Consider the following 17,526-nt stretch of genomic DNA (forward strand, 5'->3'; position numbering starts at 1 on the left):
TGTGGGGTTTTACTCCCCTGATGTCATTGGCCAACGTTTTTGCTGTACTGACAGTGAATTAACACGTTGTGGGGGTTTTCTCCCCTGATGTTATTGGCCAACGGTTTTTTTTTTGTACTGACAGTAAATTAACGCGTTATGTGGGGTTTTACTCCCCTGATGTTATTGGCCAACGTTTGTGTTGTACTGACAGTGAATTAACACGTTGTGGCTGATTCTTGTTTCTACCATTTTGAGTAAACTGCTCGTAACCCAAGTCTTAGCAAAAAACACAGGTTTGAATTTTGTCCTGACTGCTTTTTTCCTGCCTTCCGAATGACAGCTACAGAGACGTTGTCTTAATGCAGATATTTACTTGAAATTCAGCTTGCCAGGTTGAACTAAACCGCGTCTCTAAGCGCAAACGTGACGCCAGGGCTGAGGTACGTGCACGAACCGAAAGTGGGTGCCACCCAACCGGGAGAGAACACATCGCGAGGTCTGATCCATTGAAATCACAACGAATCTCTATTTCAACCAATCCAACACTGCGGCTGGCTCCCACCCGGTTGGGACATTTCTCGTGCACCCCGACCCTGGTTATTTCTCTGTCACTTGTTCACTCCAAAGTCCACTAGGTCGACGTATTAGTGAATATTTTTTGTGTGTTTTTTCACGATTAAACGTTCCCAAAAGGAACCTGTCTGTTTTTAGGTGTGTGTGTTTCTTTAACTTTGTCACTCATTTATCTGGTTTTTCAATCTGGTTGCTCTTTTTCAGGTCTTGTGTTTCTGGTGGTGTTCGGTCTTCTCTTCGCCATCCAATTCCTCGCCATGTTGCTACATCGCCTCTACACACTTTCACACTACCTCGCCAGGGCCCCCTACAGGTATTAAAGATACAATGCTTCCCGCTTAAACGGTTCGACTCACCATCACAGATCTGACAAGGCTTTTACGTTGGAAAAGGACCCTCCCTCTAATTGCACACACACACACACACGCACGCACGCACGCACGCACGCACGCACGCACGCACGCACGCACACACACACACACGCACGCACGCACGCACACACACACACACACACACACACACACACAGAAACACACGCACTCACACACAGAAACACACGCACTCACACACAGAAACACACGCACTCACACACACACACAAACACACACACACACCCTGACACATACTCACACTCACACACACACGTACACACACACACAATCAACAGCCGAGATGCTCCACGTGCAGAATAAGAAAGTTTGGATGAAATTCTGGTGAGCCTGCATAATATATGGCCCCTCTCCTCTAGTAGCAGTAGTAGCAGCAGCAGTAGTAGTCGTAGTAGTAGTAGTAGTAGTAGTAGTAGTAGTAGTAGTAGTAGTACAAACAGAATTGTCGTTTTTGTTCGCGTCGTTGTTTACAGTGATTTTCCTGTATTGTAAATAGTTTTAAACATGGAGCGTGCCAGGTTAACTCAAAAAGGAAACGAACTTGCATCGGTCCCGCATAGCAATATCAGCTGAAGAGACGATAATTATTATTAGTTATCGTTAGATTTGACCGTGATATTATTAGTTATCGTTAGATTTGACTGTGATATCAACATTTATCAGTCTGAATGTCGAGAAAGCTGAAATCATATCAGATCGAGGCGTAAGCCGAGATCTGATATGATTCAGCCTTTCATTTGTGTCTTTGTTTGTTGTTGGCGTAATTTACCTATTTCATATAACCCCAGGGTATTTTGAAAATAAATGTTGCCTTGCCTTGACAGGTGCGGACGCCCCATGAGCAACTCGTGGGCTTTCTCACGGGAAAAGCTGCGGAGGAGCGACTTTGACGAGACGGCGGACTGGGCAGCCGTGCTGCAGGTCAAGCAAGACGAGAAGAGGGCCTGGGCCAGGGTCATGCACCCCAAGAGGAAACAGAAAAGACTCCGGACCAGCAACCCCAGCAGTGCGGAACACTCTACTGAAACCACTCCCCTCGTCGTTTAAAATGTGTAGGTAGCGCTCGCCGAAGAGCCAGGGTCATGCACCCCAAGAGGAAACTGAAAAGACTCCGGACCAGCAACCCCAGCAGTGCTGAACACTCCGCTAAAACCACTCCCCTCGTCGTTTAAAATGTGTAGGTAGCGCTCGCCGAAGAGCCAGGGTCATGCACCCCAAGAGGAAACTGAAAAGACTCCGGACCAGCAACCCCAGCAGTGCTGAACACTCCACTAAAACCACTCAACTTGTCATTTAAAATGTGTAGGTAGCGCTCGTGCCTGGATTTGAACAGTAGTAATACTCCACTTCGCTGCCGTTTGACAATTGAAACTGGCCTGGGTAGCGCCCGTCGAACACTGTTCAAAGGAGTATCTAAAGATGTGCCTGGGATCGAATAGTTGTACTAATCCAAATCGCTGCCGTTTGCCAGTTGAAATTGGGAAAAGAAAAAACATATCGTCGTCGTTCTGGAATGTTGGCGTAACTCGAATCTTTGCGATTTTATCGATTTTGTTCTTTAAACTAAGTAAATCATTCTCCATAAGAAATATTCTCTTAAATACGAATGGCAATGCATGATTGAACACTCTTTTATCTTTATATCCGTACCAGGTACAACTACAAACACTATTTCATAACAAAAAATAATTAGTTTTGGCCTCATGCTGAAAAGCTGTCTAACATGAGGCACGCCAAATTTCCATGACGACGTCTATAATTATAGCATGCGCGAGCCGCTGTATGTCCACCGAAAACGCCAATGGGGACGAGCCTTCAGGACAAAATCAGTGTTGTGTGAAGCAGTCAACCGTGTTAAACCGTATGTTGGAATACATGTGTGTGTGTGTGTGTGTGTGTGTGTGTGTGTGTGTGTGTGTGTGTGTGTGTGTGTGTGTTTGTGTGAGAGAGAGAAAGAGAGAGAGAGTGTGTGTGTGTGTGTGTGTGTGTGTGTGTGTGTGTGTGTGTGTGTGTGTGTGTGTGTGTGTGTGTGTGTGTGTGTGTGTGTGTGTGTGTGTGTGTGTGTTTTAAGAGAACTGAAGTGAAACTCCACATTATAAAAAAAATCCACAATTTCTTTGCTAAATGTCTTGATTACTTGCTTGATCGGTTGGTTTACCTTGTGTCGCCTTTGAGGGAGAAAAACGAATATGTTGTCATGGCCATCTCATGTATCCCTGCCATAACCAGCAACCGGTCTTGTTTTTATTTTGTGTTTGTTTGTTTGTCTGTTTAACCGTATTTCTGTATGTCTGTCTGGTTTTGTTTCGTTTTGTTTGTTTCTTTGTTTAGTTGAGATTTTTACTTTCAGCCAATGACATATTTTCACGTGTTATATGTTTGCCAGTGTACATTTTAGAAGAGATTCTATGCAACTATGTCAGCGAATTGTTTTGGCGTATTCTGAGATTATCCGAGCGTTGTCCTGTAACCTGTAATGGGAATATATACTCTTAGGTTTATCATACCAAAAATGTCATGCTCTTGCCTTATCTTCTAAGAACGCCTTTGTTTTACTGATATGTACGTTACTTTCTATCTTTATTTGGCTTTATTCATATGTGATGGATTTGGGACTTCTCAAAAGACGATATTTTATTGTTTTGACTCCGTCGCGATATAACCTTGAACGGTTGAAAACGAGGTTAAACACCAAATAAAGAAAGAAAGAAAGAATTGTTTTGACTTTTACCTGTTATGATACATTTTACTGGTTTAATTAAATTGCGTTATTCCTAAGGCAAATGACTGTTCATATGCACGAATTTTCATACGCTTGCTTTAAAAAGATAGTGTATTCGAAATGCTTCAGATGTCGTTAGGCTATCAGTACAACAGTTTAAAATGATCTGTGCATGCATGATTACTTGACAGAACGCTTTTGCGTTCATATACATATCACCAACATACTTTCAAATGATAAGAGTTATTGTTCACGTCAACCTACGATGCATTGTGAAGTTATTGTATGAGAATGGTATGATTAATAACACGTTTTATTATTATCATCATCATGTGTTTTTAATTAGCCATTTATATATTGAATCAAGTTACCACATATCACCATGCTGTATGACGAAAAGGAGTTTACACAGGAAAGTCAGCAGTCATCAACAATCTTCATCATCATCATCATCATCATCGGCATCGTCATCATCATAATCATCATCATCATCATCACCGTCATCATCGTCATCACCATCGTCATCATCATCATCGTCATCATCATCATCGTCGTCATCACCATCATCATCGTCGTCATCATCATCATCATCATCATCATCATCGTCATCATCATCATTGTTCTCTCAAACAGCCTGTGGACGAAAAGCTGATTTTTAAGCACACATGTACCCACATGTTTGCAAAGGAACAATCAGAATGTTATCAATTATTACTTGCAATTATGAGAGAAGGAAGAGGTATAACTTGAAAGATCACTTTAAGATGGTTGCGTGCAATCATCGGAACATGTTCAATCATTTTTATATATTCAGCAGCGCAAATTGATCACATTATTAGGCTGGAGTCAAGATTCGACGAACGCCTCACCTTTTGGCGACTTCTGTGATACAACTATTTGTCTATTTGTGTACGTACATTTTGCATATGCTCAGTTTCCAACAAGTACAGCACATATGTACCTGGTTCTTTCTCGTATTTTGTAAAAATAAAAATAAAACACCATTTGCGATTATGTAATGACAAACGACAGCGACTGAACACACCAAGACTTCTCTTCTTGACCCTGTATTTCAAAGTGACATCTTTGACGTCATAAGCAAAACAAAAGTTGGAGAAGACGTCATAATGCACAGCTTGACGTCACCTAAAACATCGTGTGACTTCTCCCAGGAACTGACGGAGAATTTTGAAAAAGAAGTCTGTTTCGGTGTTTTGTCTTATTCGCAGAAGAAAATGAACCGTAATGTCACCGCCAGGCTGTGCATGCATCGGTGTCGGATGTCATTAAATTGATCCATATGTGTCCACCTATGTTAAGTAATATATATCAAACTACATTATTACACTATTGTTAGAATTCCTATGGACGTGTTTGTCAATAGATGCGAAATAAAACAAATTAAACAAATCTCTCTTTCTCCGTATGGTAATACGCACGCGCGCGCGCGCGCTGGTGTGTGTGTGTGTGTGTGTGTGTGTGTGTGTGTGTGTGTGTGTGTGTGTGTGTGTGTGTGTGTGTGTGTGTGTTTCGTACATAGTCGACACCAGAGTTACCGACAATATTAGCACGTGTTATTTACCTAAACACCTTCTGCGGACAAACGCGTTGATGTCTTGATTGTCACCAATACGTAGTGGTCAAACGTCCGCCTCGTGATCGGGAGGTCGTGGGTTCGAACGCCGGCCGGGTCATACCTAAGACTTTAAAATTGGCAATCTAGTGGCTGCTCCGCCTGGCGTCTGGCATTATGGGGTTAGTGCTAGGACTGGTTGGTCCGGTGTCAGAATAATGTGACTAGGTGAGACATGAAGCCTGTGCTGCGACTTCTGTCTTGTGTGTGGCGCACGTTATATGTCAAAGCAGCACCGCCCTGATATGGCCCTTCGTGGTCGGCGGGGCGTTAAGCAAACAAACAAACAAAGAAAGAAAGTAGTGGTCAAAATTATTTGAGAAATATGTTCCTGCTCTGCAGAGAAAGCTTGTTGGCAGGTTTTTGTGGCAGTTTTCGATAGTTTCAGTGCTCCCCAAAATGCGCTTCCCTGCGTCCTATACGCACTAGAAGCCCAAATCACGTACTAGAAATTCATGGAGGAGGTCCCGGTGTAGGATCCGGTCCGGTCCCCCCTCTGAAGTAGTCCCCGGGGGACCAATTCGTGGCAAAAACTGCTCAATAATGGTCCCCCCTTAGACATCCAGCCTCGTTTTTCTTGTTACAATGTTAGTAATGTTACCAGCAATTTTAGAGAAAAGAAAGGAAAGAATCAGAGACTGGTTTCATTTCTTCTTATCAGTATTTATTTATTATTCATTTTATTTCATGTGATTTTTCTTTTGAACGGCATTATAAATCAGATCTATTTTATTTTCTGCAAAATATAGTCAAACAAAGAGATTGCTGTCTGTGCACTACATAATACTGGACGAAGATATAGATTGAAAATGGCTTGAATGCCTAAGAAAAACGAGGCTGGATGTCTAAGGGGGGACCATTATAGAGCAGTTTTTGCCACGAATTGGTCCCCCGGGGGACTACTTCAGAGGGGGGACCGGACCGGATCCTACACCGGGACGCACTACATGTTTGTTGTCGTGCGTCCCGCAGTGAGTTGTCTGCTGCTGCTCGCCTTTCTCTTCCCGTAGCTACTCTTTTCAGACTGTAGTCGCCGGCTAACATTACAAAAATAAGACCAGACGTCAAGTTGAAAGAGTGAGTGGGTGTTGTATTTGCCTTGAAATAATAATTCGGAAACCATTCATTTACTGAACTGATGCAGTCGTATTTCAGTGTAGTCTGCTACGTTGGCGATCCTGTCAATACACATCTATGGTATGACAGAGTCGATCGAGTCAGTCTTCCAAACTGGTCTAGCTGGTACGTTATCGGAATAACACTTGTGTTTTCTGTTAGCCGCTGGGAATTGTATACTAATGTGGATGATAAGCTACATGCCACTAACATGGCATATGAGAAGAATTTATGCAAGTCGGCGAAAATGAGATGAAACACAGCGGCTTCTATTTTTAGATCAGTGGCACTGTGGCACAGGCACTGACATGCAATCTGTCAGAAAAAAAAACCTTCTGCTTTAATTGAGAAGCAGGGAACTTATGGTCATTTGGTATTGTGGAGAATATAAGCTACATGTCATTAATTAATTTTGAGGATCAGAGCACAGTCTCGCTTAGGCAAAGGGCGGAAGAATACGCTCTGTGGGAAAGTTAGCGCACTCCAAGAGTGCGCAAACAGTTTTAGCGCATCGCCATTAGCCAATCAACTGGTTCACATCAGTCTTGTGACACCAGTACTTACTGACAATTATTACTATTAGTGTCAGTTGAGGCGGAACTGTCACACCCTCGTTTTTCAACCAAATTGATTTAAGTTTTGGTCAACCAAACTTCAGTCCGGACTTTGGCATTGCATTTTAGCTCGGAAGCTTAAAAATTAGTTAATACACACACACACACACACACACACACACACACACACACACACACCCACACACACACACACACACACACACACACACATACACACACACACACATATACACACATAATTATACACACACACACGCAACCACATACACGACACATATACACACACACACACACACACGCACACACATACACTTATGCACACACACAACACATATACACACACAACCACATACACGACACATATATACACACACACACACACACAACCACATACACGACACATACACACACACACACACACAACCACATACACGACACATATATATATACACACACACACAACCACATACACGACACAAACACACACACACACACACACACACATACACACACACACACACACACACACACACCGGGCACACACACACACACACACTACAAACGCACACACACACACGGCTGTTCAGTCGTCAAGTCGTAAGCAAGCCTCCCTTACACCCCCCCCCCACCCCTCCCTCCCTATCCCAATCCCTTCCCCCTTTGAAACTTAAAGAATGAGAAGCATTGTATTCGTTCATCACCTTCCAAGTCTCATTCACGGATAATTTCAGTTCCACAATATAATCCAACAAAGACACTGAGACATGTGCAAGAATACAAACTCCGAGAGTCCAAGGAAACAAAGGCTGTCAGTGTTTTCTTTCTTGTGCTACAAGATGTGCCCTGGAAGAGCTTACCATATGTCTAATGGGATGATCACTTCCACGTGTGGTGCCAGACATTTGGCTACTTGTCTGGCATTATCAGTCTGTGTTTTACCTGCTGGCATCACCCCGAATGTCACGTCTTTCTGTAGGGCTTGGTGATTAGTTGGTGTGTGGGGGATGGGGGAGGGGGGGTGGAGGGGTATGTGTGTGTGTGTGTATGTATATGTGTCGTGTATGTGGTTGTGTGTGTGTGTATATATGTGTCGTGAATGTGGTTGTGTGTGTGTGTGTGCGTGTGTGTGTGTGGAGTGTGTGTGTGTGTGCGTGTGTGTGTGTGTATGTGTGTGTGTGTGTGTGCGTGTGTGTGTGTGTGTGTGTGTGCGTGTGTCAGTGTGTGTGTGTGTGTATGTGTGGGGGGGTGTAAGGGAGGCTTGCTTACGACTTGACGACTGAACAGCCGTGTGTGTGTGCGTTTGTAGTGTGTGTGTGTGTGTGTGTGTGTGTGTGTGTGTGTGTGTGTACCCATATTTCCACAGGTTTGGTTGCCTAAATCACCATAAGGCAACCATCCACACGTGGATGGCAACCTAAACTGTGGATGGCAACCTGATTGTGTGGATGGTCGCTTCATTTAACACCGTTAAATTGACTTTTTTGACGGAAAGAATGTCATAAGAATGTTAAACTCTGGATGGCAACCTAACTGTGTGGATGGTCGCTTCATTTAACACCGTTAAATTGACTTTTTTGACGGAAAGAATGTCATAACAATGTTCAAAATGACATTCTTTCCGTCCTCTATAGGCGACGAAATAGGTCAAATTTTGTTCATTTTTTTAGTGCAAAATTCTTCGATGCCGGAGCGAGTACTGCACCCAGTGCTGTTGTAGTGCAAGTGCACTAGAAAGGCACTACACCCAGTGCCGCCTCTTAGGTAACCATCCACACTTTAGGTGTGTGTGTGCCGGTGTGTGTGTGTGTGTGTGTCAGTGTGTGTGTGTATGTGTGTGCGTGTGTGTGTGTGTGGAGTGTGTGTGGAGTGTGTGTGTATGCGTGCGTGCGTGTGTGTGTGTATGTGTGTGTGTGTGTGTGTCAGTGTGTGTGTGTGTGTGTGTGCGCGTGTGTGTGTGTGTGTGTGTGTGTGTGTGTATGTGTGTGTGTGTGTATGTGTGTGCGGCCCTCCCTCTCTCTCTCTCTCGCTCTCACTATCACTCTCTCTCTCTCTTTCTCTCTCTCTCTCTCTCTCTCTCTCCTTCTCTCTCTCTCTATCTCTCTATCTCTCTCTCTCGCGCGCTCTCTCTCTCTCTTTCTCTCTCTCTCCTTCTCTCTCTCTCTCTCTCTCTCTCTCTCTCTCTCTTTCTCTCTCTCTCCGAGTCTCTCTCTCTCTCTCAAACACACACACACACACACACACTTGCTAGGGCTCTTGACTTTCTACCCGAGTTGCCTATTTGAAGTCAGCGCAGCACTTTGAAGTTGAGCTAATTGCCAATTTGCGTCCCATGTTGTGCAGGGCGGACAGTCTTGAAGGTAGATAGCTTGCGGTTTGATCGTGAAGTTTTCATCGTGTTATTTATGACGTATTCGTCAGCACTTCGGACTTCAACAGGAACTGGAAGTTAGAGGCACTATCCTTCTCGTGTAAACCATCGAATAATGAACAGCCTGACTATCCACCGTGCAAGATGGAGAATTGTCGCTGATTAAAAGAAGAAGTCATTTGGGAGAAGTTATCTAGCCACTGAAAGTGTAAGAAGTCCAGGAGACATTCGCTTTGTTGTGATTTGGACACATCTGCAATGATAAATGTGACCCTCCACCACGGGATGAGTCGCATGTCATCTTTGCATGATTTTAATATTTGTACATTTTCCTAAAGAGTGTTTTATGCTCTATCCAGTGGTAAAAACCGTTTTAGAAAAGAGCGAAAACTTTTCGAGTTATAAGCCTGTGACTAAGGTGACCCTCACACTTTTACCACAGTCCCCCCGGACTTATATTAGGCCTAGCGCAGAACCGTGCGAGGTGACATGCGACTCATTTCGTGGTGGAGGGTCACAAATTGGAAAATGTCCCGTAACTGTGCTACTGAATCTATTAAATAAATGTACAGCGAGAGGTTGCGTGTTCAGGCCCCCTTTCCTAACCTAGGTGGTGGGTTCAAGTGCTAGTCTTTCGGATGAGACGAAAAACCGAGGTCCCTTCGTGTACACTACATTGGGGTGTGCACGTTAAAGATCCCACGATTGACAAAAGGGTCTTTCCTGGCAAAATTGTATAGGCATAGATAAAAATGTCCATCAAATACCCGTGGGACTTGGAATAAAGTTAAAAAAATTCCATCTCACACGGCATTAAGTCTCAGGAAACATGAATACACGCATGCAGGGGAAATAAATATGGGTAGCGCCGTATGTATGGCAGCTCGCTTTCCCCGGGGAGAACTGAGCAGCCCGAATTTTCATGAGGGTAACCTCACTGGACTGTAAATCTTATCCAATCCATCCAATCCAATAGCGAAACGGTTCCGTCATGCAAGCTCTTTTGCGTTCGAGTCCCGATTCTAGTCATCCATTGACTTAATTATACTTTCAGTGCTAACAATCAATCACAACGCTAGCAAACGAAATCCGAACGAAATTAGGTACTCGAACTTCAAAGGCTTGCAAGATTCCACCGCTATCAGGGGGGGGGGGGGGGGGGATAGAAACAGAAACAAAAATATTGCACGGAAAAATGACCTAAACGCAGCGTAAAATGTAAAATTGGAATAACTTAACATTTGAAGACAATTTTTGTGTGGTGTGTGGTGACATAATAACTCAGCCCGAACCCCTTGCCTTGCTGACACAAAACGTACGATATACTTTTTTGGCGAAAAAATCAAATCTCTGACAATTATTAAGGGAACAACCGCTGTATATTATTCTTTAAAGTGCATGATTGCCTCCCCTTGAGACCATTTTCTCGGATTTGCTCTGACTGTTATACCTTGCATGCATGCTTTGATTTTTTTATTATTTATAAATGTCTGTTGTTGTTGATGAATTTTTGTTTTTTTAAAGAATTTTTGTTTAATGAATATTTTTTGTTTAATGAATATTTTTTGTTTATGAATTTTTTTTAATGATTTCTTTTTGTACCAAATTATTCCGGCAGACAAGGGGTCTATGTAGCTTATGAGGGCAATTTGAGGCCGTTTTTTTAACACTATAGTACTAGTACCCAGACTGACACAGGTGTCGGGGTCGAAACTCAGTCAGCAAAGTTTATTAATATGCAGAGAAACCAAAGGTGCTACTGATTATTGTAATGTAATGTGCCCCCCCCCCCCCCAACAAAAAACCAAAAAAACAAAAACACACCGACAACAATCTAAAAAACAAACAAACAAAAAACCACTTTTCTTATGTAAAAGCCGGGACATATCCCTAGTTATTTACACTCAGCGCGTTTGCACAAAATATTATATTGGTAATATTATATTTGTTCAGCTCTTTTTCGCGCCTTCGGTTCGTCTTGGTCATACATATATGTAAATCTAAATTAAGCACGTAAAAAAAGAAACCCCCCAAAAAAAAGGTCGGCTTTCTTCCTTAAAAACCCATTTCAAATTATCGATGAACCTGGCAGCAGCCGTGCACAACCACTTAGGAAAGAGGCTGCCCCTTAAAAAACGCATTAACTCTTTTCTCTTCGCACGAACCAAGAAAAAACGCATTGCCTGTTTCAAGCCTGGCGGGTAATGAATTTGATTGGGCAGAGGCACTCACGTGGTGATTTGAAGCCCTCAACGCCCAAACTCGCCGGAGCCGCATCATGTAACAAGTTGGCGTCAATTATTGTCTGCGTGGAGCGAGATAAGTTTAGGCTGCTGATGCTGCCAAACTGTGATGCACACACAACAATGGGTTACAGTCTATTCTCAAACCAGAAAGTCAGTGCTGCTGGCTACTGCTTAAACAATAATCAAACATTAAAAAAAAATTAAAAAAATTAAATCCGTGACAAGCTAATTTGGTGAAAATGTTCTGTAACTGAGGAGCCAGGTAATTTCACATTGCTGATGCGGCAAAGCCTTGATGCAAACACATAAACAGAATACAGTCAATGCTTAGACTGGACAGTTTTGCTGTGAAACATCCCTGACAAATATGGTGATTAGCGGTATTGGTAAACATACACGGTCGGTGCTGACAAACTGTGATGCACACACAACAACGGTTTACATGCAATGTTCAGACCAGAAAGTTCTTCCGGCAATTTTTCAAAACAAACCTGATAAGTTGGTAACAATTGTCCTCTGTGAACCAGGGTTGGTGTAGTGACAAGTTCTCAAGCGGATACCCCCAAACCGTGAATGCACGCACGTTAATTTTTGCATTTAATACTCCAATACACAAGAAAATGCTTTTCTGAAAAGTACAACAGAGAACTTGCATGTGAAGCTCAATCATGTAACTAGTTACACTGAAACAAGAAATTCCTCCGAGGTAGGAAAAACACACCCGTCCTTACCATTCTCACTGCCACCAACTGAGAAGGTTATTTCCCTTTGACCATTAATATGTCCCTCTATAAGTCCTTGTAGAATCTTAATCCACCAATAACTCCCTAACCGTGTGTTTAACTGGTCCCAATGTTTGTAAGGACCGTCTCAGGAATGTATAGAACCTGTTCACCAAGTTTGGTGACGATCGGTCCGTTCATTCTTGAGATCTATATGCGAACACAAACACACAAACAAACACATCGACCGAATCCTATACACACCCCTATACCGGGGGTGTAAAAATGCACACGCTGGCCATGGTAAAGGTTATTGCTGAACACACACATAGCATGAAAACAGCAATAATTTATAGGCGAGCACGTAACACAATGAGCAAGACAACAGCGACACACGAAAAACTCACACAATGGAAACAGAAATACAGACGAGCACAAAAATCAAAACGCACGTAGCAAGACAACAACAATATACAAACGAGCACGAACCACACATAGCATGACAATAGCCATATACAAGGAAGCACGAAACAGACACAACATCACAACAGCAATAGAGACGTGCATCAAAGACACATAACAATACAAGTGAGCTTTAACACACATAGCATGACAACAGCGATACGAGCGAGCATTAAACACACATAGCATGACAACAGCAATACGGGCAAGCATTAAAAACACATAGCATGACAACAGCGATACGAGCGAGCATTAAAAACACATAGCATGACAACAGCGATACGAGCGAGCATTAAAAACACATAGCATGACAACAGCGATACGAGCTAGCATTAAACACACATAGCATCACAACAGCGATACGAGCGAGCATTAAACACACATAGCATCACAACAGCGATACGAGCTAGCATTAAACACACATAGCATCACAACAGCGATACGAGCGAGCATTAAACACACATAGCATCACAACAGCGATACGAGCGAGCATTAAACACACATAGCATGACAATAGCGATACGAGCGAGCATTAAACACACATATCATGACAACAGCAATACGGGCGAGCATTAAACACACATAGCATGACAACAGCGATACGGGCAAGCTTTAAACACACATAGCATCACAACAGCGATACGAGCGAGCATTAAACACACATAGCATGACAATAGCGATACGAGCGAGCATTAAACACACATAGCATGACAACAGCGATACGGGCGAGCATTAAACACACATAGCATGACAACAGCGATACGAGCGAGCATTAAACACACATAGCATGACAACATCGATACGAGCGAGCACGAACCACACATAGCATGACAACAGCGATACGAGCGAGCATTAAACACACATAGCATGACAACATCGATACGAGCGAGCACGAACCACACATAGCATGACAACAGCAATACGGGCGAGCATTAAACACACATAGCATGACAACAGCGATACGAGCGAGCACGAACCACACATAGCATGACAACAGCGATACGAGCGAGCATTAAACACACATAGCATGACAAAAGCGATACGAGCGAGCATTAAACACACATAGCATGACAACAGCGATATGAGCGAGCATTAAACACACATAGCATGACAACAGCAATCCGGGCGAGCATTAAAAACACATTGCATGACAACAGCGATACGAGCTAGCATTAAACACACATAGCATGACAACAGCGATACGAGCGAGCATTAAACACACATAGCATGACAATAGCAATACGGGCGAGCATTAAACACATATAGCGCATGACAACAGCGATACGAGCGAGCACAAACCACACATAGCATGACAACAGCGATACGAGCGAGCATTAGACACACATAGCATGACAACAGCAATACGGGCGAGCATTAAACACGCATAGCATGACAACAGCGATACGAGCGAGCATTAAACACACATAGCATGACAACAGCAATACGGGCGAGCATTAAACACACATAGCATGACAACAGCGATACGAGCGGGCATTAAACACACATAGCATCACAACAGCGATACGAGCGAGCATTAAACACACCTAGCATTACAATAGCAATACGGGCGAGCATTAAACACACATAGCATGACAACAGCGATACGAGCGAGCACGAACCACACATAGCATGACAACAGCAATACGGGCGAGCATTAAACACACATAGCATGACAACAGCGAGACTGTGACGAGCGAGCACGAACCACACATAGCATGACAACAGCGATACGAGCGAGCATTAAACACACATGTACTATGACAACAGCAATACGGACGAGCATTGAACACACACACCATGACAACTGCGATACGGGCGAGCATTAAACACACATACTATGACAACAGCAATACGGACGAGCATTGAGCACACATACCATGACAACAGCAATACTGTGACGGGAAAGCATGAAACACGCATAGCATGACAACAGCAAAACGGGCAAGCATTAAACACGCATAGCATGACAACAGCAAAACGGGCAGGCAAGCATTAAACACGGATAGCATGACAACAGCAAAACGGGCAGGCAAGCATTAAACACGCATAGCATGACAACAGCAAAACGGACAGGCAAGCATTAAACACGCATAGCATGACAACAGCAAAACGGGCAGGCAAGCATTAAACACGCATAGCATGACAACAGCAAAACGGGCAGCCAAGCATTAAACACGCATAGCATGACAACAGCAAAACTGGCAGGCAAGCATTAAACACATATAGCATGACAACAGCAAAACGGCCGAGCATTAAACACGCATAGCATGACAACAGCAAAACTTGACGGGCAAGCATTAAACACGCATAACATGACAACAGCAAAACGGGCAAGCATTAAACACGCATATCATGACAACAGCAAAACGGGCGAGCATTAAGCACGCCTAGCATGAAAGCAGCAATACGGGCACAGCACGAAACACACATTAACAGCTATTATATGTTTTTTTCAGCGTAGCAATAGGGTCCGATATTTAGACGAGACAAATACAATGCCGACGAGTCGAATACGAGTCGCATTAAACTTGTTCGAGTCTAAATATCGGACCCTATTGCTACGCTGAAAACACAATAGCGTTTATATTGCTATTCTGGCATAATATTTTGTGTTCAAAACATGTTTTTGTCTGCAACAACTACCAGAATGGTCCATGTTGCCTACTGCAGACGACGGTTTAGTGCGCATATCCCTTTGCGCATGTATCCACGGAAATCACCGAACATTGAAGAACCCACGGACGTGTATCACAGAGAAAATACCAGATAACCGGATGTTTCGTATTACGTCAATATGCCAGGTTTCAAATGACGTCACGTTTCATGCTTTCCGACGTCTTCTCTGTAAGCATATTGTTCGAAAGTCTGACGTCTGTTAGTTGGGGATACTCGGATTCGCGTGATGAAGACTGCGGTAAATCTGTGGAAGATAAGAGAACAAAGATTGTCTGAGAAGAAAGTCAACGACTTAATGTTTCAGACCGGTGTAACACGAGAAAATTACTCCCACGAGATTTTTACTCCGGAGTAAACATTTCGTATGAAAAAGTTACTCCCTTTACGAAAAAAGCACTCCCCCATTTCACGAGAAAATTACTCCCCAAGACAGGTGAGTTCCGAGTAAACATTTCGTACAAAAATGTTACTCCCATGACGAATAAATAACGAATAAATTACTTCACCCAAACCGGCACAAGCAATTTAACTTCCCATGCCAGGTGTACGAAATTTTTACTCCCTTGTCCCCTGTTAGTCTTGGTGGTGGAAGGGGTGGAAGGAGGGTAGCGCGACATTCGTGTGCGCGAGATCACTTATTGGCATTGTCCCTTCGCCCGCGCCGCATCCCATTTTTGCGTACGAGATTTTTTACTGGAAGTAAAAACAAGTCGCGTAAGGTGAAATTTCTACATTTAGTCAAGCTGTGGAACTCACAGAATGAAATTGAACGTAGTCCGCCGCTAGTGCAAAAGGCAGTAAAAGTGACGAGCCTGTTTGGCGCGGTAGCGGTTGCGCTGTGCTTCCGTCATAGCACGCTTTTCTGTACCTCTCTTCGTTTTAACTTTCTGAGCGTGTTTTTAATCCAAACATATCATATCTCTATGTGTTTGGAATCAGGAACCGACAAGGAATAAGATGAAAGTGTTTTTAAATTGATTTCGAAAATTTAATTTTGATCATAATTTTTAATTTTTTTAATTTTCAGAGCTTGTTTTTAATCCAAATATAACATATTTATATGTTTTTGGAATCAGAAAATTATGATGAATAAGATGAACGTAAATTTGGATCGTTTTATAAAAAAAATTTTTTTTTACAATTTTCAGATTTTTAATGACCAAAGTCATTAATTAATTTTTAAGCCACCAAGCTGAAATGCAATACCGAAGTCCGGCCTTCGTCGAAGATTGCTTGGCCAAAATTTCAATCAATTTGATTGAAAAATGAGGGTGTGACAGTGCCGCCTCAACTTTTACAAAAAGCCGGATATGACGTCATCAAAGACATTTATCGAAAAAAAAAATAGTCCGGGGATATCATACCCAGGAACTTTCATGTCAAATTTCATAAAGATCGGTCCAGTAGTTTACTCTGAATCGCTCTACACACACACACACACACACACACACACACACACACACACGCACAGACAGACAGACACACACACAAACACACACACATACACCATGACCCTCGTCTCGATTCCCCCTCTATGTAAAAACATTTAGTCAAAACTTGACTAAATGTAAAAATGGGGAGTAAAAATTTCGTGGAGGGAGTAATTTTTTCGTGCCTTTGGGAGTTCTTTTCTCGTACGAAAAGTGTACTCGGAGTACGAATTTCGTACGAAATATTTACACCGGAGTAAATTTTTCGTGGACTAAAAATGTCGTGTTACACCGGTAATTAACTTCATTTCAACATTGCACACAATGGACGTTGCATAGGAAAAGGAGAGTTTTCTGATTATGTGCTGAACATTGGACAGATTTTCTGCTAGAATGCAGCTACTTGAATTTTGCAAGGTTTGTTGCCTGTTAAAGAACTTGATTTTAAACGGAATGTATTCATGTGCGGATTCATGTACGGTAAGAAAAAGCAAAAAGCGAATTGCATCGTCTGTCAACCAGTCGAAGAAGCAAACCTGGCCCGGTATGCGTGTGCATTATACACGTCGAAGACGCCGGAAACACGCGTCTTTGTTATTGCGAATATGAAAGCATATTCGCAAACTTCCTGC

The 17,526-nt window shown here is 42.9% G+C and overlaps 1 protein-coding gene and 1 long non-coding RNA gene across 3 annotated transcripts in view; one reads left to right on the forward strand and one right to left on the reverse strand.

Moving 5' to 3' along the window:
- LOC138978380 (chitin synthase chs-2-like) overlaps positions 1–5,076 on the forward strand; it is a 74,904-nt gene extending 69,828 nt beyond the window's left edge. For both annotated transcript variants that reach the window (XM_070351105.1, XM_070351106.1), the window contains exons 26-27: positions 760–868; positions 1,769–5,076. In XM_070351105.1, coding sequence (XP_070207206.1) covers positions 760–868; positions 1,769–1,991 — 332 coding nt within the window. In that variant the 3' untranslated portion in view covers positions 1,992–5,076. The remainder of the gene's footprint in view (positions 1–759; positions 869–1,768) is intronic.
- The window catches only part of LOC138978394 (uncharacterized), a 237,124-nt gene that overhangs the window by 185,250 nt on the left and 34,348 nt on the right, over positions 1–17,526 (reverse strand). The window lies entirely within an intron of this gene.

Source organism: Littorina saxatilis, linkage group LG10 (assembly GCF_037325665.1).
Source record: "Littorina saxatilis isolate snail1 linkage group LG10, US_GU_Lsax_2.0, whole genome shotgun sequence".
NCBI classification, from domain to species: domain Eukaryota; kingdom Metazoa; phylum Mollusca; class Gastropoda; order Littorinimorpha; family Littorinidae; genus Littorina; species Littorina saxatilis.